The sequence below is a fragment of the Protopterus annectens genome, chromosome 5.part1 (genome assembly GCF_019279795.1).
Source record: "Protopterus annectens isolate FY-2018-M chromosome 5.part1, PAN1.0, whole genome shotgun sequence".
In the NCBI taxonomy this organism is placed as follows: domain Eukaryota; kingdom Metazoa; phylum Chordata; order Ceratodontiformes; family Protopteridae; genus Protopterus; species Protopterus annectens.
Genome location: NC_056736.1, coordinates 676,792,612 through 676,816,496, shown reverse-complemented (window position 1 = coordinate 676,816,496; position 23,885 = coordinate 676,792,612). Strand labels below are relative to the sequence as shown.

Genomic DNA, 23,885 nt, shown 5'->3' with positions numbered 1-23,885 from the left:
TAGATCTCTGCATACCCTGAGACGGCTGTCTGGGGGGGGGGTCTGTTTCCCCTTGGTTTAGTCTGAGGTGGCCTTGAGGGGGCTGGAAAGGACCAATGTTTGGAGGGGCAATGCCTTCTGAATCTTGGAGGCTGAGCTTGTAAAAAATGTTTTACTGTCTGCATAGACTTAGCTTTTTCTTCCATCTTTTTTAAAACCTTTTCTGCTTTGGTGCCAAACACATTGTCTTTGTTCAGTGGTTCATCCAATAATTTTGATTTGACATGATTTGGCAAGGTCTGTTCCTTAAGCCAAGCATGCCTTCTAAGTGCAGAACCTGTGACTGCTACCCTGCAGGATGCTTTTAGGGCATCAGACCCACATTGCAGGGTATGCTTACTGGTTTGGCTTGCAGAATGCATAAGTTCCTGTAAATCTTTATTTTCTGCGCAGTTAGGGAAGGTAGATCATTTTTGTTTACTGAGTTCCATTATATGTTGCTGGTATTTCAACATGTGGAACTGATAATTTAATGCTCTAATAGCAAGAGTTGCAGAGATATATACTTCTTTTACCCCATCTGTCTAAGGCTCGAGAATCCCTGTCCGAGGGGATGGGATTCTTAGCTGTGGTTGCCTTTATTCCTTTAGGCCCTTGGGAGATGACCTCTGGGTCAGCAGTAGGATTCTGGAAAAGAAATTTGTGAGAGTCAGGGACTCTAATACCTGCCAGGTTTCCTGGGAACAGGAGGTGAAGTATCAGGAGATAGACTAGATTCTATAAAGACATCATCCACAACATCCAGAACAGGAGGTATAGCTAAGGGTCTCAGCTGTGGTAAATCTAAAAAATCCCTGAGTCTCTTTTTGGACTGAGGATAATCCTGGCATTCCCAATGGAAGTGCTCTCTCAAAGTATGTAGGGTTTCACCAAAAGAAAAATCCTTTGGAGGAGAGACAGAAGGAATGGATTCCTCTGCACCTGAATCCTCATAAGCAGATAAGGGCATGTCTTCATTATCAGAAACCTTAGAGTCATAGTACTCTTGGTCAGATAAAGGTGCTGGGGACAAGTCCCTTTTTCTTTTAGCAGGGGAAGGCTTGCTTCCCCTAATCAGCATGATAAGGTCTTCCACCATTTTAAGCATCTGTGATTTTGGCAAGGAAGCAGGCGCGTGAGTTTGGATCATCAGTCTTTTAGGCATAGCTCGTACTCTGGCCCTTAGAAACTCGATAGTTTTAGAAACTGAAGACGCGAAAGACGTTGTCGGTTTGTGTCGAATATCGGTAATGTGAAGAACTTCCTCAGAAGCTGGTGCCTGCACAGTGGCTCCGGACCCATCCAAGGTAGAGACATCCACAGGTTCCGTAGTCAAAGGAGAGTCTCACGGCATACCGGACTCCGAATGGGTCTCGGTAGTGGCATGAGAATCCATCGATGCCAGCTGCAAAGCACCTCACTGAGTACCAGCGAATCAGCGACTAGCTTAACGGAAGTGTCGTCGTCAGTTTTGGACCTGTGCGGTCTGTCTCTGTCTTTATCCTTACGTTTTTTCGGAAGATCGGTATTCGAATGGCTTACCAAAGCCATTTCAGAATACGGTGATCGAGAGGGAAAGTATTTACCTACAATAAGGACCTGACAATGAATAGTTTCGGTGTTGAACAAAGCACAAAATCGGCAGGGAGAGACGTTGTTGTCTGGGCCTAAACAGGTGATGCAGTAAGAATGGAAATCTCAGGGTGGTATTTGCTTTCCACAGGCAAGACAATTGTTAACTTTTTCTGACATCGGTTAGAGCAAGAAAAAAGGATCTCCAGTGGGGTACTTAGCTTTAGAAGACTTTAACTTCAATTTCGGAAACAAAAACTCCGGTAGCGGCCGACAACCGCTTCTGCTTCAGGCTCCTCAGCAAGAAAGACTGATGTAATGGCGTCAGCTGCCTGTATTTATACCACTGATGACCTGACATCAGTCCTGGAGCGACAGCAACCGATGCAGAAATACTAACCCTCTGGTATTCGGGCCAACTGAGGGCTACCCCTGGCAGGATAACCCAAGTGTGATGACGGCAACAGTGAAACACAAAGAACATCTATAGTTGTCATACCTGCTCATTGGCTTATGCTGAATTTCACAAGCATGTAAACATAAGCTGTTCAGCAAGTTTGAGTTGTATATACTGGAGTCAGAAAATATGTGTAAAGTTATCTTCGGTGTCTAATGGTGATGAGGATTAAACTAAATGCAGGAAATTCTTCAGTATAAGATTGATGCGGTCATATAATGGATTACCAGACATTGGCATTGGACTGTATGTCACCAGTTCATTTAAACGTGAAAGGGATACCTGGACATGAGTGGGAGAAATAGTGTGAAGCAGTCATGCAGGACAGGCTGCATCACATGAATGAAGTATATTGACAAATGATTCTTATTTGCTGACATTATGTTTTTATCATATCTTATCATAGCTATTGTGTCCTTTTCCTCTTCATAATGACTTCCAGCTGTTAGAACACCTTCTCACGCTAAGGCTGTTTGGCCCATTCATTCATTCATTCCCTTCTGTGTGACAGCTGTGAATGGTGGTCCTTCTCCAAGTCACTGCAGGCTATGCGTACAAATTGAAGCTCAATTTTATTAAGGTAATTTTACCGAAGCACTTTAAGCTCACAAGAAATTAAATGATGATAGCAAAATAATGTTCAAAATAAGCTTATAGAAACAAGAGAATTAAAATCTACTGTGAAATAGTTCTTCAGTGCAGTGCACAAAGTAATCAGTAGCAGAAAGCTGTGCTACATTGCTGCTAAACTGCTGAACTGATGAAAGAAAAAAACATATTAATAGATGACCACTGACTGTAGGTGATGAATCCACTAATAAACATTTTACAAATAATAAGCAAAATCAGAAATAATTGGTTTAAAAGCGGACATCAGGTATTGCAAAAAAAAAAAAAAAAAAAAACAATAGTAGTATGTCCATTTCCAGAGTCGTAATAATGTCACTAGAGCCACAAGCAATGGCCATGCTTATAATCAAAGAATATTTGTAAATAAAATGGGACAGGAAACAAATGTAATATATTTTGCATAATAAATATTATGGGATAGATTCAGAAATGCCTACACTAAGCAAGATCTGTTTTCAAGAACATCCATACCACATTTTTTGTGCTGTCTGTTAACTCAGAAAAATTATACTAAGTGTACATGTAATCTACACTCTGTGGTAACGTTTATGAATCCCCTTGATATTTAAGGCTGTAGGAAAATTAGTAGGAAAACTAAAATTAGGAGGAATAAAGTGGGAGTTAAGTTTGTGTTGTCTATTTACTCAGAACGGCGTACGCTTAGTGTAGGTGTTTATGAATCCAGAGCCTTATGAAGTCCCATAAGACACACAGTGGGGCTCAGACTTTAAGGATACTGTAATCAAGATACAATCAACTTTAGAACTGAAGGAAATAGGTAAAAAATACTGCAGTCTCCATAAATGAGTAAAATGGCCACCTCTACAGATATGACATTACCCATCTGTCTTTTACTGGAGGGGAACATGTAGTACCAAATGCAGCTTGACTTGTACTTCCTTAAGGGATTGCATCTTTGTAAAGAGCTTCCTGCCTCCATGTCATGAGACACACTTATGCTTTTCTGCATCTCTGTCAGGACCTTCACCGCAGTGGCCACTTGCAGTACTGTACCTATCCCAGAGAAAGATGGGCCAAACAAAGCCACTTATTTCTCCTCTCCCTTAGCCAGCCATGTGGCACCCAAACTGTTACATGAACTTGGGTTTCCAGCATTGAAATTGGACTCCCTCCTCCTGCAATAGTGGATTGGTCTATTTCTTTTGTTTTCTACTAATGTTGTTTAAAGCATTTTGAAGCAGAAGTACATAAAGTTTTGTTTTTATTTGTAGATGGTAGAGACTGATTCTAGAATTCATCATGGAATTCATCCTGAAGATAAATCATGCAAACCTCCTAAACCCCTTATGGTAAGATATTTAAACTGTTATTTTACATACTTAGACTTCATTTGTATGCTGTCTTCAGTAGTAATAGTGGGATAAACAACATCAGGAAGAATTTTGGTTTTGTACTTGTATTAGAGTTTTAAACTAGCTAGCTTGCTCCCACAGAGACTGAATTTCCATCTGTGGTTACAGTGGCCCATGTTTGGACATGGACCTGTACCATCACAGAGAGTGGGTTCTCTGTGAGTAAGATTGTTCTTTTCTGTTACACTGGAAGGAAGAGTGTTACAAATACCATTTTAAGTCTTACTAGTGAATAAGCGTGTGCAGCCTTTAATTTAGTACCCAATGCCATTGTTTGTCATGTCTTCTTACTATCATTAGGGGAAAAACTAAACCATCATTCTTCAAATGGTCATTGTGCAGGTCTTTTGACTGTTCAGTACCCCACCAGCTATATCTGTACTGTACACGAAGTCCTAACCATTAACTTTGTTTGCAAGAATTCAAAAAATAAATTTGGTGCTTCCTAGGAGCACAATGTTTTCTTACTCTTCAGTGGGATGTTGTTGGAAACCTTTGTAGGCGTGTGTGTGTTTTGGCAGAAGACATTCAGAGTTGTATTCCAGAACTGTTTCTGACTTGAAAGGTTGCAGAAAAAATGAATAAATTGCAGAAACAATAAACCTTTAAATTAGTTCCAGGGGCCAAATTCAGACAATGCATAAAAATCCATCCCGGTTATAAAATTGACAAAATAAAATGTAAAAGTGTTCCATTTAATTTGGGAGCTTTTGTATCATTTTCTGTTATGCATATGTTAATCTGCATTAAATATGCACCTGATACAACAAGTTGTAAAAATGTTGCGTTTTATGTGGTAGCATTTACATTATTTTCTACTGTGTTAGTTAATCTGTATTAAATATGCATGTTCTTAAATGGAATGTTTTACATTTCCAACACTGTTAGAGTATAGCATGATATTGTTTTTGTTTTAAAAATGTCTACTTGTATTTATTGCTCATGACATGTACTTTTGGGAAATAAATGAGTATATTCTTCATAGGTTGGTACTAGGCTATCGGCCCTAGGGCTTATACAAGCCTAGCCATAACAATCCCCTGGACCCCTGTCTAGCAGGGCGACTGACATGATCCTCAGGGTGAATTTCCTACCTCCCATCCAATCAAGATTTCTTTTGAAGAGGGCCAAGGAGGCGCTCTGCTTGACATGTGTGAGCAGTCTATTCCAGAGTATGGTGAGTCTCTGGGTCAGGAACCTATCCCACCAGCATGTTTTGTTCATTGTGATGACTAGGTTTAGATCCCTGCAGCATGTGGCTCTGAGGGATTGGGATTTCTTTAAGTGAAGCATGTCCAACAGCTCAGGGTTTGACATGGCCTTGTATGTTAAGCAGAGATTGCCTCTGAATAGATGATATGCCACAGAGTATAGCTGGAGATTTTTTTTAGACGGTCATGCAATCATGTGTTTTGGTGAACACTTAGTTAATTTCCTTTGTTAAATTTGATGAAATCAGTTCAGCAAGAAACTTTCTCTGAAATGAAAACTGGTCGCATATTTTTGGGTGGAAAGCTGCATTTTGCAGTCAGCAGAATTAATTAAAACAACACCAAATTACTGTGTTACTGGTTTTGTGTTTTGTTTGTATTGTGTGACTACTGCAATAAGAGCAGCTGCCCAAAAAGGCCTTGGAGTTGTTTGTGTAAGATAAAGGTATAAGGGTGCAATTCCCTATCCACAGAAAACTTTGTTTTACAATTTATTTTGATAGCAGTATTCTTTTTTTTTTTTTTTACAGTTTTATTTGATTTTACAAATGTCAAACCATACACTTTAAAAGAACCACAAAAATGAACTGTATACAATCTCCATAACAATGAATACAATCAAAAGCAATCAATATTTCCCCAGTAAATTATGTAATTTTTGCCACGCAATTAGCTGAGTCGTGTTATTAGTTATCATTTTTTTCGTATATAATTCTTTATTACAAACAGATTTAGCTAAAATAATAAAATCACTATTAAAAGAGATGATAGACTTAGATTTCCAGTTTTTTCATAATAACTTTCCTTCCTATAGTTAAAACTGTCCACAAAAGAGTTATTTGATTTACAGGAATAACTTGAGGAATTGGTACATTAAACAGTATAAGAGAATCAGTTATAATACCATTATAATTTCACAGCACTCTACAAAAGTACCTAAAATCAGCCCAAGCATATCTAACGATCTTACAGTTAATCATGTGAAACCTATCAGCATTAGGTGTTGAGTCACATCTCCAGCACTTTATCTTAAGCAACTGTGTGTGGTGTTAAAAAAAAATCTGTGTAAAAATTTCCAAGTGTAAATTCTCCAGTAAGGAGAAATCGTTTTTCCTACTGATTTTAAATAGAGCTTTTTATTATTAGAAGTAAATTGTTCTTTGTTAATCCTGGCTGATTAATTCCAAAAGGAAGAATCTACAGGTCTAAAATCGCTTCTAAAAATTGTATAAATTTTGGAAATAAATGAAGTGTTCATTATGGAACCATTAATAATAGTAGATGTGAACTCTAAAATTTTAGGTATAGTATTGTTTGAAGAATCTAAAGCTAATATAATTTTATTATAGATAAATTCTTTACAAGTCTAAATATCTCACAGTTATAATTATGTAAGCTGTATTTATCTATTAAGAAATCTGCTAAATGAAATTTATTAGCAAACATAAATTGGTTCCATTATAACAAATCATTATTCTTAAACTTAATCATTTTGTTTTCATTAAAGGAGATCAAACACCCACTAGTAAAGGCTGTTATGAATATTGTTATTAATGTTTTTTTTTTGTTAAGTGTTTTGAGCATGTAAGTCTTTTATAGTTTAAAACTAACTGATTTATAAAGGAATGTAAATTTATGGTTATCATTAAGTCTGTAATTTTGTAAAACCCACATAAAAAACATTTTCTGTTTTAATGAAAGGATCCCATGTTAACTTACTCATATCTGGTAACCAACACTTGTGTGTAGTTTTCCAGTAAGATGAATATAATGGGTTAATCTATAAAAGTGCTGTATTAATAATGATGGAATATATATTAGGGTGTTTCATGTATATATGCAAAAAAAAAAATTATCTGTTCGCATACCCCCTGATTTTTCAGGATTGGTAGGATAAAGAACGATGTCAAATTTAAAGCCTTAAACTCTAAGTTAAGTGACAGCTTAAACTCTGAGAGTTTTTCATTTTTTTTTCCCAAATTGCGCCAATAGAAATGAAATATAGTCACAAATCAGTACACAAATGGCAATTATCAATTTCATGCTGCATCTGAAATGTCTGTTTGTAAGTCTGAGCAACACAAACGTCAAACAGTTTAGGAAAAAATAAGCTTAGTAAAAATTAACATTAGGAGGTAGTAAGCTCATATCAGTTCATTTATAGTACTGTAGTGTCTTTTTAGTGGTTCTGTGACTTTCTGTCGATGGAGTTCAGCGATCTGATATATCAGTTTTCACTGTTCCGCAATGCGAGTCCGCACTTGACAGAAGTCAGTTGCTAATTTGACTGCTCGTTCGGCACAGTCGTTAACAACTCGCAAAGCTGTAACAGTCTATTTCACAATGATAGTCAGGCATGTCACTCCATACTGCAGGATCAGCTGTTAGCAAAGATAGGTTTATGTTGACAGCAGTGAGCAGATTCATTGATCTTCTGTTGCAAAGTCAGATAAGGTCACGCCCTGGAAACTGGCAGCAACTTTTGCATTGGCTCTTCTTACGATTCATGCGATCCTGTAACTACTGTGCTCACTTCTTTAGCAGGCTGTCTACCAGTTACTAAATTCTGGCGGTATTTTGACATGTTTGCTGCTGCATTATCATTTTTATGTTCACTACTGTCTTCTGCCTCTGTCAGCTCTCCAGCTTCTCTGACCGAAGGATGTATCACCCTCGGATGGGTCCAGAGCCGCTGAGCAGGTAGTGGCTTCTGAGGGTGTATTCAGACCACAACATTTGTACATCAAACCGAAGACAGCTGCAAAACCAAAGACAAAAGCAACTTCTAAACTTAAAAAAAATGCATGAGCCACATGCACAGGCCTCTATGCCTAAAAAGCAGATGATCAGAATGGCTGAAGACCTTATTATCTTGATCAGGGGTACCCATCCCCCACCAGATAAGAGGCCTAGGCAAGACACTGATTATGAATCTTCAGATGAGGTTTCTATTTCTTCTGATTCCTCTTCTTATCAGGAATTATCTCTACCTGCCTATGAGGATTCTGATGCTGAGGAGTCTATTCCATATGCATCTAATCCTGAGGATTATTCATTTGGAGAAACCTTGCATACTTTGAGGGAGCATTTTCACTGGGAGAGTCAAGACTTCTCAGAATCAAAAAAGAGGCTCAGGGATTTCCGTCTTCTCCCTCAGCACAAGCCTTTAGCCATTCCCCCTGTTTTAGACATTGTGGATGATGTGTTTCCGGAGTCAAGCTTGACCCCTAACACCTTACCTCCGGCTCCCAGTAAGCCTGACAGATATTACAGACTCCCCCGACTCACACAAATTTGTATTTAGAAACCCTGCTGCTGATCCTGAAACTATTTCACAGGGTCCAAAGGGAGTTAAGGCCTCAGCAGCAAAAAAAACCTATCCCCTTTGACAGAGATTCTAGGGCACTGGACAGTTGGAGAAAAAAGGTTTATACATTTGCAACCTTGGCAATCAGGGCCTTAAATTGTCAATTTCATATGCTTAAGTACAAACAACATGTTATGGGATTGGTGAAACAGAAAATTGTTCAGAATATGCAGAAAATAAAGAATTGCAGGAATTATTGCATGCAGCTGAACAAGTTGGAAAGCATACTTTGCATTGTGGTTTTGATTCTTTAGAGGCCTCCTGCAGGGCCGCTGTTACTGGATCTGTGATTAGGAGGCATGCCTGGTTAAAGGAACAAAATTTGCCTGATCATGTTAAAGCTAAATTGTTAGATGGACCTTTACAGCATGATTCTGTGCTTGGTATTAAGGCAGAAGAGGTTTTAAAGAAAATGGAAGACAAAGCTAAGTCTATGCAAACTGTTAAAATTTCTTACAAGTGCAGCCACCAAGATTCAGTAGACACTGGCCTACAAAAAATTGGTCCTTTCCTGTGTCAGACAGAGCTCAAAGGGGCAAATCCAGACGCCCTAAGGGTTCCGGGTACCAGGCTCAAAACTCATACAGGTCAAAGCAATGGGGTGCATCCACCTCCAAATCTGGAGGAGGTAAAGCGCAAACCTACAGAAAGCAATCCCAGTGACTTCCCTCTGCTTACACCAAGCACTTATCTTTTGGCAGCACCCACCCTTAGGGGGAAAATTAGCAATTTTTGCTCAAAATTGGCAGTTAATAACCCGGACAAGTGGGTTATAAACATCGTATCACAGGGATACAGATTCCATTTCCACACTCTGCCAATGACAAATGGTTGGGCAGATCTGCCATAAAAATCAATGGGCAGAGGCACAGAAGCAGGTTACGTCCCTCATGGATATGGGGGCCATTCAGACAGTACCACAACAGGAAAAAGGACAAGGTTTTTACTCTACTGTTCTTGGTACCCAGAAAGGACAAGGCCTGGTGGCCAATAATCGATTTTGAACACATACCTGGACATTTCAAAATTCAAAAGGCTCACTTTGCAGCAGCTTCTGCCCATGCTGGGCAAGAATGCTTGGCTGGTGACTTTAGACCTAAAAGAGGCATACCTGCATGTCCCAGTAAGACAGTCATGCAGAAGATACCTCAGATTCAAGGCTGACTTAATGCATTACCAATTCTCTGCACTGCCCTTTGGCTTATCTACTGCGCCCAGAGTCTTTACAAAATGCCTGGCACCAGTAATTGCATTTTGCAGACAAAGAAGTATTCAATTATATCCTTACTTGGACGATTGTCTCATTCAAGCAGAGAACAAGGACACTCTTCTACAACACCTGTCGTTTGTGAAAAGGCTTGTAACATGCCTAGGGTACACAATAAACAAAAAGAAATCACAACTGGTACCATCTCAAAAGATAACATTCCTGGGTGCAAGCTTGAATACAACTGTCCAGATGGCTTACCTCATGCCAGACAAACAAAGGCAACTGACCACTTACTTCAAACTGATGGCAACAAAAACCCAGTCTTCTGCAAGACAAATTCTGCAGGCTCTGGGCTTCATGGCATCCTGCATCCTACTAATTCCATATGCAAGACTGCATATGAGGAAACTTCAGTAGCAACTAAAAAGTTTATGTAGTCAACATGCACACAGTCTGGAAACAATGATTCCTCTCATTCCCTTCGTGCAACAGGAGTTTCAGTGGTGGGCAAAGGCCTGTCACCAAAACATGGGAAGGCCCTTCACTCTACCCCCTGCCAGCCAAACCTTAACAGCAGACGCATCAGATTATACCTGGGGGGCCCACATGGCAGGAAGATACATTCAGGACACATGGGCACCAAATCAAATGCATCTACATATCAACCAGAAAGAGATGCTAGCTGTTCAAAATCCCCTAACAGCCTTCAAGGACTTACTTCATCCAGGACAACTACTGATAAAGACGGACAACACCACAGTCATGTGGTATATAAACAACCAAGGGGGCACACACTCGTACCCCCTTTGAAGATTAGCCATGGCACTGTGGGACACAGCTTTGACCTACCAAATACATCTTCAAGCTCAATTCCTGCCAGGAAAACCAAACACTCTGGCATATGATTTAAGCAGAAACCTTATGGATCCTCACAAGTAGAAACTAAATCCACAAGTCTTCAGCATGATAGTAGAGAAATGGGGGAGCCCAGATATAGATCTATTTGCCTTTCCTCAAAATTATCAGCTAAAAAGATTCTGCACAAGGACTTACCACAGACAAGCATGGAAAGTGGACGCCCTATCCTTCACTTGGAAAAACCTAAAGAGTCTGTAGTTCTGAAACCCTTCTTGCTGAAGTGACTGCCAAGAGGAAAGCTGTTTTCCAAGATAGAAATTTTATATCCGCAGTAGTTGCTGGTTCAAAAGGAGGCAGAGTGACTTTTTCCAGCATAAAGTTGAGGTCCCATGCAGGAGTTGGTGATCTTCTGGGAGGCCTTAAATGTTTGGCCCCTTTAAGATAATGTTTAAGCAGAGGATGAGAAAATAGGGGAGGCTCCGTGTTGTAATGAGCCGAGATGGCAGAGGCATGGATTTTTACTGAAGAAAAAGAAAGGCCCTTGTCAAGCATCTCAGTCAATTATTGTAAAATCTGAGGGATATTGGGCTTTGCTGTGTCTGTTCCTTGTGCTTGGTTCCAAACAATGAATCTCTTCCATTTATCAGCATACGATTTTCTAGTACTAGGCCTTCTGGCTTCCAAAATGACATCCATCACAGATTTACTGAGAGGTGTTGTTTGAATAATTAAATGATTAGCCATGCTGCAAGGTTCAGAGTTTGGAGTTGAGTGCGTAGAATTTGATTGTTCTGCTGAGACATTTCAGGCAAGTACCAAGGGAGAAATTGAGACATGTTCCTTAGAAGTGGGTACCAGTGTTGTCGAGGCCAGTCCAGAGCAACTAGGATCATTTTTGTTTTTTCCTGTTTGACTTTTAGTAAAACCTTGGAGAGAAGAGGCAGAGGGGGAAAGGCAGAGACTGACAGGTTTTTCCAACTGAAGGATTAGGGAGTCCACTTTCCATGCTTTTTTGTGATGAATTCTTGTGCAGAATTTGTCCAGCTGACATCATGGAAGAGAAGACATCATCCGATGCAGGACCCAAGACTTTGGAATTCAGGCCGACTGAGGGAAACCTGCCAGCAGATTACCCAAATGTAATGACTGCAACAGTGAATACACTCAAACATCTACATTTACGGTAAGTGTACACAACTGTACTTTTGCTGTTTTTGAAAAGGTGTTTGTGAGCCCTTGTGGGATTCCTATTGAATCTATTCTTGAGGCTAAAAGAGCTCCTTTGGCAGTTGAAATTAAATGCATTGGCTCCACCTGGTTTTAATGAAAATATTTCTGTTTTGAGTATCCTTAAAGTAAGAGTGTGTGATTAAATTTTTTTGTATTTCATTTTATTTTACATTTGTTAACTGGGAAAGTCCGACTGGTCACACATCCATTTTCAGCGGAGGCCTGGGGAGAAAAGCTCCAATAGCATGACATACAAGAAATTTCAATAGAATATCATACATAGATATAGGTTCACTGGAAATATAAGTCAGGTATAGTTTAACAATTCATTTAGTAAAGTCAGCAGGTTAAGATTATAGAATATAAAAATATAAACATAAACATTTTTTTTTACTGTCTAAAATAAGTGTACTCTCAGTATTTTTGTTACATATATAACTGGTGGTTATTTACCATTACAGAGAAAGGAGTTAGGGTACCTTTAGTAGAATCCTTTAACAAGGTATTGGTGCAAATTAACCTGGGGAGTAGCATGAACAAAGCTAACTGTTTGAGAAGTGGGTTCTCAGGAGTTTCATAAATTGAATAGTGGAGTTAGTGGAGGTTATTTGGCTAGGTAGTGAGTTCCAGATTTTGGCATTAGTGCAGGCAAAGAGAGATTTGCCTGCATCATTTTTGTATCTGATAATGCTTATTAGGTTCTGGAAACTGGATCTTAAGTCTCTGGTAGGGATGTGGGGGTTAATTAAATTTTGTAGTGCAGGGTCTTTTTCTGGAAGGTAGAAGTGATTATATGCTATTCTGAGCTGATTTAACAGAAGTCGTTGCGGTAACTTGAGCTAGTTGAGTTGGTTAAGGGCGAGACAGTCGTGGGATTTGTATGAGGCTTCAGTAGCGAACTTGGCTATTTTGTTGTAACAAGATTCCATTTTGTTCAAATCACTCTGGTGGAAATTAGGATGGGAGAGGCATAGAGAAGGATGGGTAAGAGATGATCTTTGGACTGAATGGTGAAGGTGTTGGTGGGCGCATGACCCAGGCCGAAAATAATTAATTTTGTTTTTTTGGGGTTAAGAATAAGTTTGATGTTTGTGAACCATGTTTGGCTAGAGTAAAAGTGTTTTGGGCGAGGGTTTGCAGTTCCTTTAAGGTGGGGTGACACTTATAAGGGTGGTGTCATCTGCGTATTGTACTACTGATGCTGTGAGTGAGGAGGAATTGATTTGGTTGGTAAATAGCGAGAACAGTAGTGGGCCAAGGATGGATCCTTAACAGACACCTATGGATACTGGTAGCAGGGGGGACTGCCTGCTGCCGACCAGATAAGTAGCTAGTAAACCTTGATATAGTGGAGGGACTGAGGTTTAGGGTAGACAGAGTTTGGAGAAGAATGTTATGGTCTGCCATGTCAAAGGCTTTAGATAAGTCTAAGAAAATAGAAGATACAATTAGCCCCTTGTTTCTATTTTGGTTAACTATATATTTAAATGATAGTAATGCTGTGGTGGTGCTGTGGGATGGTCTAAAGCCATGCTGGGTTTTAGAGATTAAGTTGTTTTGTAAGAGGTAATGCAGTAGTTGGGAATGCACAACTCTTTCTAATATCATTGATAGAGGTGAGAGAATTGCGATTGGGTGGTAGTTGGAGAGTTCTAAGGAGTTGTCTCCTTTGTGAAGTGGAATAATATACAATGTTTTCCACAGGGTGAAGACTTTGAATTCTGCAAGTGACCTGTTTATGAGGATGCACACAGGATAGGTTATGGCATCTGCTGCTGTCTGAAGGAATTCGGCTGGTAGGCTGTCAGCTGCTAGTGTGGCTGGTTTGAGTTTCTTAAGGAGTTTGGAAATTACTTTAGTGGGTACAGGGTGTAGGGAAAAGTATGGTGGTATTATTTTGAGTAGTAGGGTGGGTTTTGTTAGTACCTGGTATAGGGTTACTAGTGGTCTTGAGGGCATTGGTAAGGGTTTGGACTGTTTTGTCTTACTACTGAAATATGTAGTTGACTTACTACTGAAATATGTAGCCTATATGGGTAGAAGGTAGGTATGTAGCAGTTATGTGAATTTAAACTAATACAAGCAATGTTGTGTTTCTGTTAACACTTTTACATTTATTGTTATTTTTAAATTTGAATACAGCAGTACGTGACCATGTTGACAAGTATTATGTTTGAAGCACTGGCACATTGTATTTAATTATTTTTGTATTTAATATTTGATGTATATGGTTCATTGATTGTTTCCTCGCTTCCTTTGAGCTTATTATTTAAAGAATGGTTTCCTGTATTAGGCAGATTTTGATGAAGTTGGGTGATTAATGGACAGATCTTTTAGTTCTCTAAAGGTAAAAGATATATCTATTCTAGCAATTTGTTCCTTGGATAATCTCTTTTGAATATTTTCTTTTTAAAATTATCATATGTCTTAGTGTTATGTATATTAGATTTTGACATTTTAGTATCTTCATAGTACTTTTTAAAACAGTTTAATATACTGTTTAAGTTTACGTCCAATGCCTTGATTATTTTATCTTTTTCTTTATAAATAATTTCTTTAATGTGGTTTCTCTCTTTCAGGTATTTTGATCTGACTGCTATTTTGTGTAAGCTTTTATGATTTAATGAATATGAGTAATTTATTTTTTTCCAGGTTAATAGATATCATGTTGCAGAATATCTTGATATTCTTTCTTTAGCTTGTTAATGTTATGAAGTATTATTTTGTCATTAGGTTTAAGATTAGATTTTAATGTATAATTTATAATTTGCAAATCTAATAACTTTGTGTACCATTCCTTTCTTTTGGATAAATACCAATTTGTAACTTTACTATATAAAACTGCTTTTAATGTATCCCATAATATCATGTCTGAAACTTCTCCATTATCATTAATTCCCATGAACTGATTGATTTCCTTCAAGGCCCAAATCCTGAAAACCTTTTATTGTAGTTATGTAAGCAGGAATTTTCGTACAAGAATTTAGATTTTCTGGACTTAAATTAATTTTAAAATTTATAGCATTATGATTTGAAAGGGGACAGGAGATAATTTATTTTTGAGATTAAATAATTAGTTACCAGGACTTTATAAATATTTGTTTGTGTTCCAAATATGTATGAGTAGTGTGTAAATTTTAAAGAGGATGGCTGTATTATTATCAAAAACATCTTTCATATTTCTAGCATTTATTTAGTTATTCAGATGTTTAGCTGTGGAACTACTTTTGAAAGGTCTATCATTGGAGGTATAAATTTGTGAAAGAAAGAATGCAATTCATATTGCCTGCTAACAGCATTTCACCCCTTGAATGCAGAGTCAAAATATCCAAATGTTTCTTCACTGTTTTTGTACCAGTACCAGGTATTTATAAGTGTGCAAAACTTTTTTCCTACTTTTAGTACAACCATTCCATGCATGCCATCTTAAGAGCCATGGTGGTGCAGCAGTTAGCGTTGTCGCCTCAAAGCAAGAGGATGTTCTTCATTTTTTACTGTTGCAGTCATTGCATTTGGGTAATCTGCTGGCAGGTTGCCCTCAGTCGGCCTGAATAACAAAGTCTTGGGTCCTGCGTCAATTGCTGTCTCCTCTTAGACATCAGGTCGTCAGGGGTATAAAACATGCAGCCAATGCCATTTTATTCAGTCTTTCTTGCAGCGCGGTTCCTGATGCATTTCGCAAGTGCCAGTCGTCGTCCTGAAATTTTTGCATTAGAGTTTCAGAACAGAAGTCTTCAAACTAAAGCTAAGTACCCCGTTGGGAAAACTTTTTCTTTCTCCTTACCGATGTCAGTAAAAGTTAATAATTGCATTACTTGTGGGAAGCAAATACCTTATAAGGATTTTCATTTGTACTGTATTCTTTGCCTAGGCCCAGATCATAATGTGACTTGCTGTCAGTTTTGTGCTAGATTTAACCAATGCACTATTAAGCGTCTGTATAATTTTGCTTCTAAATATTTTGGATCAGGATTTAATTATCCTGAAATGTCGTCGGTTAGCAGTCTGACTACCGGAGTTCACAAAAACACAAAGAAAAAGACAGAGACATATCGTCGAGGTCCAAAACTGACGACGAAGCTTCTCCTAAGCCAGTCACCGGTACTCAGTGAGGCGCTTTCACAGCCCCTGATACCCACTACTTTTGAGTCGCAGTCCTCTACCAAGACCCATTCGGGGTCACTTCAGGCTCTCATGGCTGAGGATCCTTTTATTACATTTTACCTTAACAGGGTGTCCCTCAGGACCAATCCTTTTATGCCTAAGGTGGTATCCAGTGTGGTGTTTAACCAGACAGTTCACCTGCCAACATTTTACCCAAATATGCAGAACAAGGGGGAGCAGATTCTGCATTCATTGGATGTACACAGACAACTAAGATTCTACTTACACAGGACCAAATCTCTAAGAAAGTCTGAGCAGCTACTGGTGGCATTTGCTGCAGGATCAGAGGGGAAGGCTATATCAATGTAGACTATTTCTAAGTGGATAAGCCACTGCATTCATTTCTGCCACTTGCACCATGGAAAACCTGTGCCCAAGGGGATCAAGTCACATTCCACCAGGACTGCCTCTACCTCAGCAGCTTTTCTCAGAGAGGTTCCAACCAAAGGCATTCTAGAGGCTGTTACTTGGAGCTCTGTTCATACCTTCACAAAGCATTATCATTTGCCTCTCTTCTCCAAATCCAGGGCAGGCTTTGCCACTGTAGTTCTGCAGGGCCTTATAGCCGTTCCTAATGCTATTTAGTTCCATCCGCCCATCCATAGCTTTGGGATTCAACCCAAATGTAATGACTGCAACAGGGAAACACGAAGAACATAGTACAGTTGTGTATACTTACCATAAATGTAGATGTTCGAGTTTATTCACTGTTGCAGTCCGGGTTACCCACTCGCCATCCCCCTTTTTCGATGCCTTTTCTTTCCTTCACTATATACTAAAGCCTTTGGGGTGTATTTGCTTTTAGATGAAGGTAAAGTTTATGTTGCTAAAAGTGCATTTACATATATTTCTGTTTTTATATATATATATATATATATATATATTTATATATATATATATATATATATATATATATATATATATACACACACACACACACACACACACACACACACACACACATATTTTTGCTCCCCATTTGGGGGGCACCTGATATTTAGGGCAAGAAAAACTGAATAAATTGGCATCGGCTGCATGTTTTATACCCCTGACGACCTGACATCATGGAAGAGGAGACAGCAACTTACGCAGGACCCAAGACTTTGTTATTCAGGCTGACTGAGAGCAACCTGCCAGAAGATTACCCAAATGTAATTACTGCAACAGTGAATATACTTGAACATCTACATTTATGGTAAGTGTACACAACTGTGCTTTCCCTTGTTCAGTTCTTGGCAGGAGCCCCTTCTGTGTGGAGTCTGCATGTCCGCCCCATGGTTGAGTAATGTTTAAAGACATGCAGGTAGGTGCGTGCATGAATGGGTGTGCCTTCCATAAAGGTTGGGCATCGGGCTGGCAACTTGGCACTGTAATAATCCACTGCCAGTTATGAGCGGACCAGAGTTCTGCTGTGGCGACCTCTAACCAGGAAAAGCCAAAAGACATTAATTTTACATTCCACATATGCCATCCTTATCTGAATAACAGTGTACTGTCCTAAAGATTTTTTTCCATAATATAATACCTGTTCTTTTATGCTTAAATTTGGAGCTAATTAAAATTGAGTAGTCTTTTAAAATTATACCATCAACATGGAATTAAACATTTCGGGGTTATTATATGTACGATATAAGCCCTAACGTATGACTTCTAGTGGCATATTTCCAGTATTGCTACTAAATTGTACATAAAGGAAAAGAGAATAACAACTAAGCAGTAATAATACAGAAGATACCCAGTATAGGATGATAGATCCTAATAAAAAACAATTTAAAAGTTACGTTTGTTTTAACAGTGATATATATATATATGGTTCTACCTGACATAATCGAAACCACACAACACCGACAACCACATCACCGACACCACATATTCGACAGTCCATAAACACGAAACCACACATAACCGACAACGAAATAACCGACGGAACACAAACACGAAACCCCATACAAAACAAAACACATCCCCATTCCACAAACCACACACACAACACAAGCACACCAAAATCCTTACAAGCCCACACTAAACCTTACCCTAACCCTAAGGTCCGTCACTATCGCACCAGCTCCCTAACCCTAACTCACTTAACCTAACTCACTTAACCCACCCTATATCCTAACCCTAACTCACTTAACCCACCCCTATCGCCCCTAACCCTAACTCACCTAACCCTAACTCACTTAACCCACCCCTATCGCCTCCCCTAACTCACTTAACCCACCCCTATCCCCACAGACCGTCAATCTCCACACCACAGCCTTTCCCCATGTCGGCATCCTCGGCGTTGGTGTTGTCATCCGTCGTGTCGGTCTTCTGCATTGTCGATGTTCTGCAACCCTTCGATCTTCTGGGTCGGTCTTCTCAGCTGTCGACGAAGTCAGGTAGAACCATATATATATATATATATATATATATATATATATATATATATATATATATATATATACATTATATTGTATTATATATATATGTGTGTATGTGTGAGGGAACACAAGCCCCAAAGTAGGGACAAATCTCAAATATTGTCTTCACACATCCAGAAAGCCTCAAGAACAAAAAGGCTTTACATTACAGTGCATTTTTCAATAGATAAAAAGTATAAAACACAAATATTGGTCATCATCTAGTAAATTTAATCCTCATTTATATGCCAGAAAACCATACCTTTTATGAGGAACTGACCAGTAGTATGAGTCAAAAACCTGGACATTTAACATTCGAGAAATATGTCTGCTGAAAAAATTCACTATATAGGTTTGACATTCTGCAGACCATAATGACAAATTTATGTCACATGTAATTTTTTAACTGCAAACTGTCTACTGTAGGTCAGTACAGAGTGTTTAAAGAAAAAAGATCACAGTATGTGATCAGTAAAGTGTTATGTTACTCCATAATACTTTATGAATTTATTATTTCCACCAGAACTGGCCACATTTGTTATATTCCCTGTGTAAAATGTGTCCGTAGAATGATCTGATCATGTTAACCCTCTCAAAGGTGTGACTCCTTTCTTTGGAAAACTCAAGTTTCTAAAAACTGTACATATTTTCCAGTTTAACTTTGAAATCTCCTTGTGATCATTTATTATGACAATCCTCCTTTTTCCAGGGTATGCATAATAAGACCCACAAATGTATCATCACATTGCTTTTTGAGTACATTTTGTATCCTGTTACTCTCCCCTTCCCTTGTGCCATTGTTGATAGAGCACAGCCATATTGTTGACCACAGTATGGCGCAGCCATATTATCGAACACAGTATGACGAATAAATTAGTCTATCTGCACAGTATGATAGCAACTTAACGGTATCTAATGATCAGGTCATCCATCCATCCTTCCATCCATCACCTTCAAGGATTTAGAATTTGAATAAAACAGCAGGCTATGTCACCTCGGTTTGCACAGAAGGGGACAGTATATGTAACCTTAGGATCCATTGAACACTGAGAAGACAAGTAAATGTTGTAAATATGAATAAATTCCATACTGGGAAAAAGTATTGTAGCTACATATCATGCAATATTTGTGGAGGAAATGAAAACATGCTATCACTCTGTCTGAGTTATTAGTCTCAGAAATGTTCTGACCTTAGCTGATTACGTGATGACACAGTACGTCAAAACATGATGGTACAGTAAGTGAAACCATTTAGGGAAGAGCTAGAGTCACCTTTTGTTTTCCATATTTACCTGTAGTCTTCAAAACTGGCAGCTCATTTTCTAGTAATTAGATTTAAAGAACATTTCAACAGTACTGAACTCAGTCAGTGAATACTGCATAGTAAAAAAGGAAGAAAATTTTCATCTGAAAGTTACAAGCCAAAAATGGAAAATCACTTTCAAATCATGTTTAAAGGCCAGTATACATAGTGTGTTATCTGTACATCACTAAACAAGTCAAGTCTGAACTTTTTTTCTTCTCCATTTGAGCTTGTGTTAAAGTCATTATTCTATAAATTAAATATCTGCTGTCTGGTCCTTCTGCTAGAAATATTAAATGCATGCACACTGAGAACTGGGATATGTAATTTTTGTTTTGGTTTGTTTTGTTTTACTTACACTGTTTAGTATCAAAGGAGCACAAGGGTTTGACAATGTATGGCATTCACATTGCATTTTGTTATGTCTGCAGACAAGTTCCGTTAGACACACTGCTGACTCTGATAACTAAATAAAAATCTGGATATTCTGTGAAAATCATAATGATTAAGAGGCATGGAACAGAGCCACAACTCTAAATAAAACAAATAATACAAAAACTCGAAGATAAAGACTATCCACAAAAATTATTCATTTAAAATGAATAGCCGACAGTACCATTATTTCCATACCAGTATAAATCCAATCCATTAAAAAGATAAGAACAAGATTTAACTACCCATCATTGCATTCTAATCTTATTACTGAATCCAGTAACAATTTGCCAGAAAACCTCAATTCTGTACAAAACGGACCAAATAGACACAAAGCACAAAATTAAATACTCTTTGAAAATCAATAAGAAAAAAGTTGTAAACATATTGTGCAGAACAGATGATTACTTACAATTGTTTTCAAACACAAATGCTGTAAAATAATGAATATCAACAGTTGAAGTCTGTAGCTGAAATCTGGTTTGTCCGCAGTGCTGAACTTGAAGAATCAGGGTCGAAGGTCACAGTTTGCTTCCTGTTCTCGGCTTCATTCAGTTGTTCTCACAGCTACTGAGATTACAATTACAGTGTCAGAAGTTTGAGCAAGAATTGAAGTAATAAAAAAAAACGATACAAAAGGTTATCGGTGGGAATTTTAACTTTAGAGAAAACATTAAAGTCAAGAAGCTTGCAGATGTGTTAAACATGTCGTGAGTAAACAAGAAAAGCTGTTAAACATGTTTTTTTTCCTCTTTTTAACTGCAGCAAAGATCTTATAACAAAAACTATGAACTTAAAGACATCTGAATAGTATTTCTCGACAGACAAAACACCACCAAAAACCTACCAATTATCAAACATTTCAAAAGTATAAATAGACAACAAATGCAGCAAGTATTAAAAGAAAAAAAAATCACATACATAAAGCACACCTTTACTTCCACAAGAACCAAAGCAATATTTTGTCAAATCACCAAAGCAAAGCCCACAGTGACCAACTAGTGAAAGCCGATTACAGTATTCCCAAGTAAATCAGTGTAATAACCATGTACAGTAAACTCAGTTAACTGGCACCCATGGGGATTGGTAGATGCCAGATAAGTGTAGTTTCTGGTTGCTTGAGAGTTAATATTAACGTAGACCCGACAAATACTGTATCCTGTACTGTGTATTGTAAGCACTGTATTGATTTGATTTTAATATTGAAATACAGTAATTAAAAGCCTGGCTGGAATAATAATATTTTAAACATATTTCTGATAGAAAGCATGGCACACAGAGCAATTTTCATTGGCAAGCTGAGTGGATTGGAATTGAATAAAAAGAGAGAGAGAGAGCGCGAGTGATTGCATGTATGACAGCAGAAGCAACTCTGTGTGAGAGATCGGAGAGATGTACGAAAACTGAAGGTGTGTGTATGAGAGATCAGAGAGAGAGATTGTGAGTGAATGCATGTATGAAAGCAGAAGCGAAAGTTTGTGAGAGATTAGAGAGATGTATGAAAGCGGAAGAGAGTGTGTGTGTGAGAGATTGGTGACAGAAAGAGCGAGTGAATGCATGTATTAAAGGTGTGTGTGTGTGTGTGTGTGTGTGTGTGTGTGTGTGTGTGTGTGTGTGTGTGAGAGAGAGATCGGAGAGAGAATGTGCAATCTGATGCAAACTGATTGAATATGAAGAGAGTGTTGACATTTTATCAATTTTGACTTTTTTTGGTTTGACTTGTTCCCAGGTTGGGGAGAGAAGGAATTTATTTGTAACCTCCTTTTGAAAACTCTGAAACTCTAAAAACGTAAGGTATCTCTCTGCGGGGGGGGGGGGGGGGGGCAGAAGGTGCAACACATGAATAACTGAATTGCTCATACTGCACTGTATTTCTTCAATTTCTTTTTCTGGTTGCTTGAGTTACTGAGAGTTTACTGTATCTCTTTTATAAAAATCTTCTTCTTCTTCTTCTTTCTTTCGGCTTTTCCCGGTTAGGGGTTGCCACAGCGGAACTCCGGTCCGCTAATAATTGGTAGCAGATTTTTACGTGCTGGCTTACCGGGCCTAACGCACAACCTTCAACGAAGGAATGCCCATTCACGCATGTCGTCACTCAGAAGACGCTCTAACTCAGAATCGAACGGGCAACGTCTAACTGTGAGGCGACAACGCTACCGCAGCACCACCACCGTAGTTATCTCTTTTATAAAAATATGTGTTTAAATATGTATACAAGGTTACTAGTATTACTGTTTGAACAAAATTAAAATATATTACCTTTGATAAAACTTCACAAGAAACCTGTAAGAAATGTTGACATTAAAGGAAAATGAAATAATATACATGTTACTTATTTGTCTCTAGATTTTTCCCCTTGACTGTCTAGTCATTCTTGGATGCCTGTCTATTCAAGTTAGAACTGGAATCCATATCTTCAACTTGGTTTAATAAGTTCTTCTTTTGAACAAACAAAGTAGCTTCTTCTAGGGATTCAAAAGTTTTTATTCCTTCTGGTAGTCTTATTTTAGCTCGGAAAACCAAGTGAATCTTAATGCCAGCTTTTTTTTCAAAGATTTCAAAAAGGGAATAAAAGCTTTTTTCTTTTAGATACTACAGTAGGAGAAAAATCATTATCTATTCTGATCTGTAAGTCACCTATTTTCAAAGAAGCCAGAGACCATGCTGTTTTCAGGACCAAATCTTTGTCCTGGCTGGAAAATAATTCACTAGATCTGGGTAGTACCTGTTTCTTATTAGGAGTAAAAGAAACTAAGGAACGATGAGCACTTTCAATGCCAGTAGACAAAACTTCTGTCAAGTTCAAAACTTTTGGGATCCAGGATCACAGGAAGTTCAACATGTTTTACATCCATCTGTTCTGGGACATCATAAATCCTGATATTGTTCCTTTGGGCTCTTTCCAGGTCTTCGTTTTTTTAATCAGATTGTTGTTTTGTTGTAATAAGAGTTCAGTATTATTTTCACCCTCTGTTAGTCTGGAATCAGTGTCAGAAACTGATTCTTCAGTAGCTGTTATCTGCATCTTCTGTTACCTAAGGACAATTTATCAACTCTATTTGTTATGTGCAGTCTTCTTTGATCTTATCAACTTTAAGATCTAACGCGTCTATTTTTGTCACCAAGTCCTGAACAGCGGAAGGTATTGTTTGAAGTTCCTTCTTCATATTATCTTGGAGCAGTGGCTTAAAATGGTTCATCTTCTGAGAGAAGTATTTTCCTTATTTTTCTTTATTTGAAGTTTGACAAGAAAATATCTGAAAAAAAATATTTTTATACAAAAATAATCCTTGAGGTTTCTTGATTTAGAGTTCACAACTTGTAAACAATAACTGTTGCGAATGACAAAAAAAAGCCTGTCAACACTAATGGAAGTAAGCAGAGCAGAAATTTTTTTGCTGCCTTCAGCTTGTCATCTTGCCCCCCCCCCCCCCCAAGCAGTTTTCTGACTACTAGCCTATATATAATGAATGCTGGGTTACATTTGCAAAATGTAATTTTTTTCATCATGTACACAAAAACCATTTCAAGCATAGTGAATCTAATGCGGACTTAGAGGCCACATAGGTAAAGATAGGAAGCAGAATTAAAAGTTCCACGTGTACCTTCAGTTTCTTTATGCACACATTACCTCTAATCATTGACTACCAAAGGTTGT

General features: G+C 38.2%; 1 protein-coding gene across 7 annotated transcripts in view; it reads left to right on the top strand.

The window, feature by feature from the left end:
* PARP4 (poly(ADP-ribose) polymerase family member 4) overlaps nt 1–23,885 on the top strand; it is a 2,883,551-nt gene that overhangs the window by 2,518,738 nt on the left and 340,928 nt on the right. For 6 of the 7 annotated variants that reach the window (XM_044073293.1, XM_044073297.1, XM_044073296.1 and 3 more), the window contains one exon: nt 3,910–3,987. The exons of the other annotated variant lie outside the window; for it this stretch is intronic. In XM_044073293.1, coding sequence (XP_043929228.1) covers nt 3,910–3,987 — 78 coding nt within the window. The remainder of the gene's footprint in view (nt 1–3,909; nt 3,988–23,885) is intronic. 7 annotated transcript variants of the gene reach the window in all.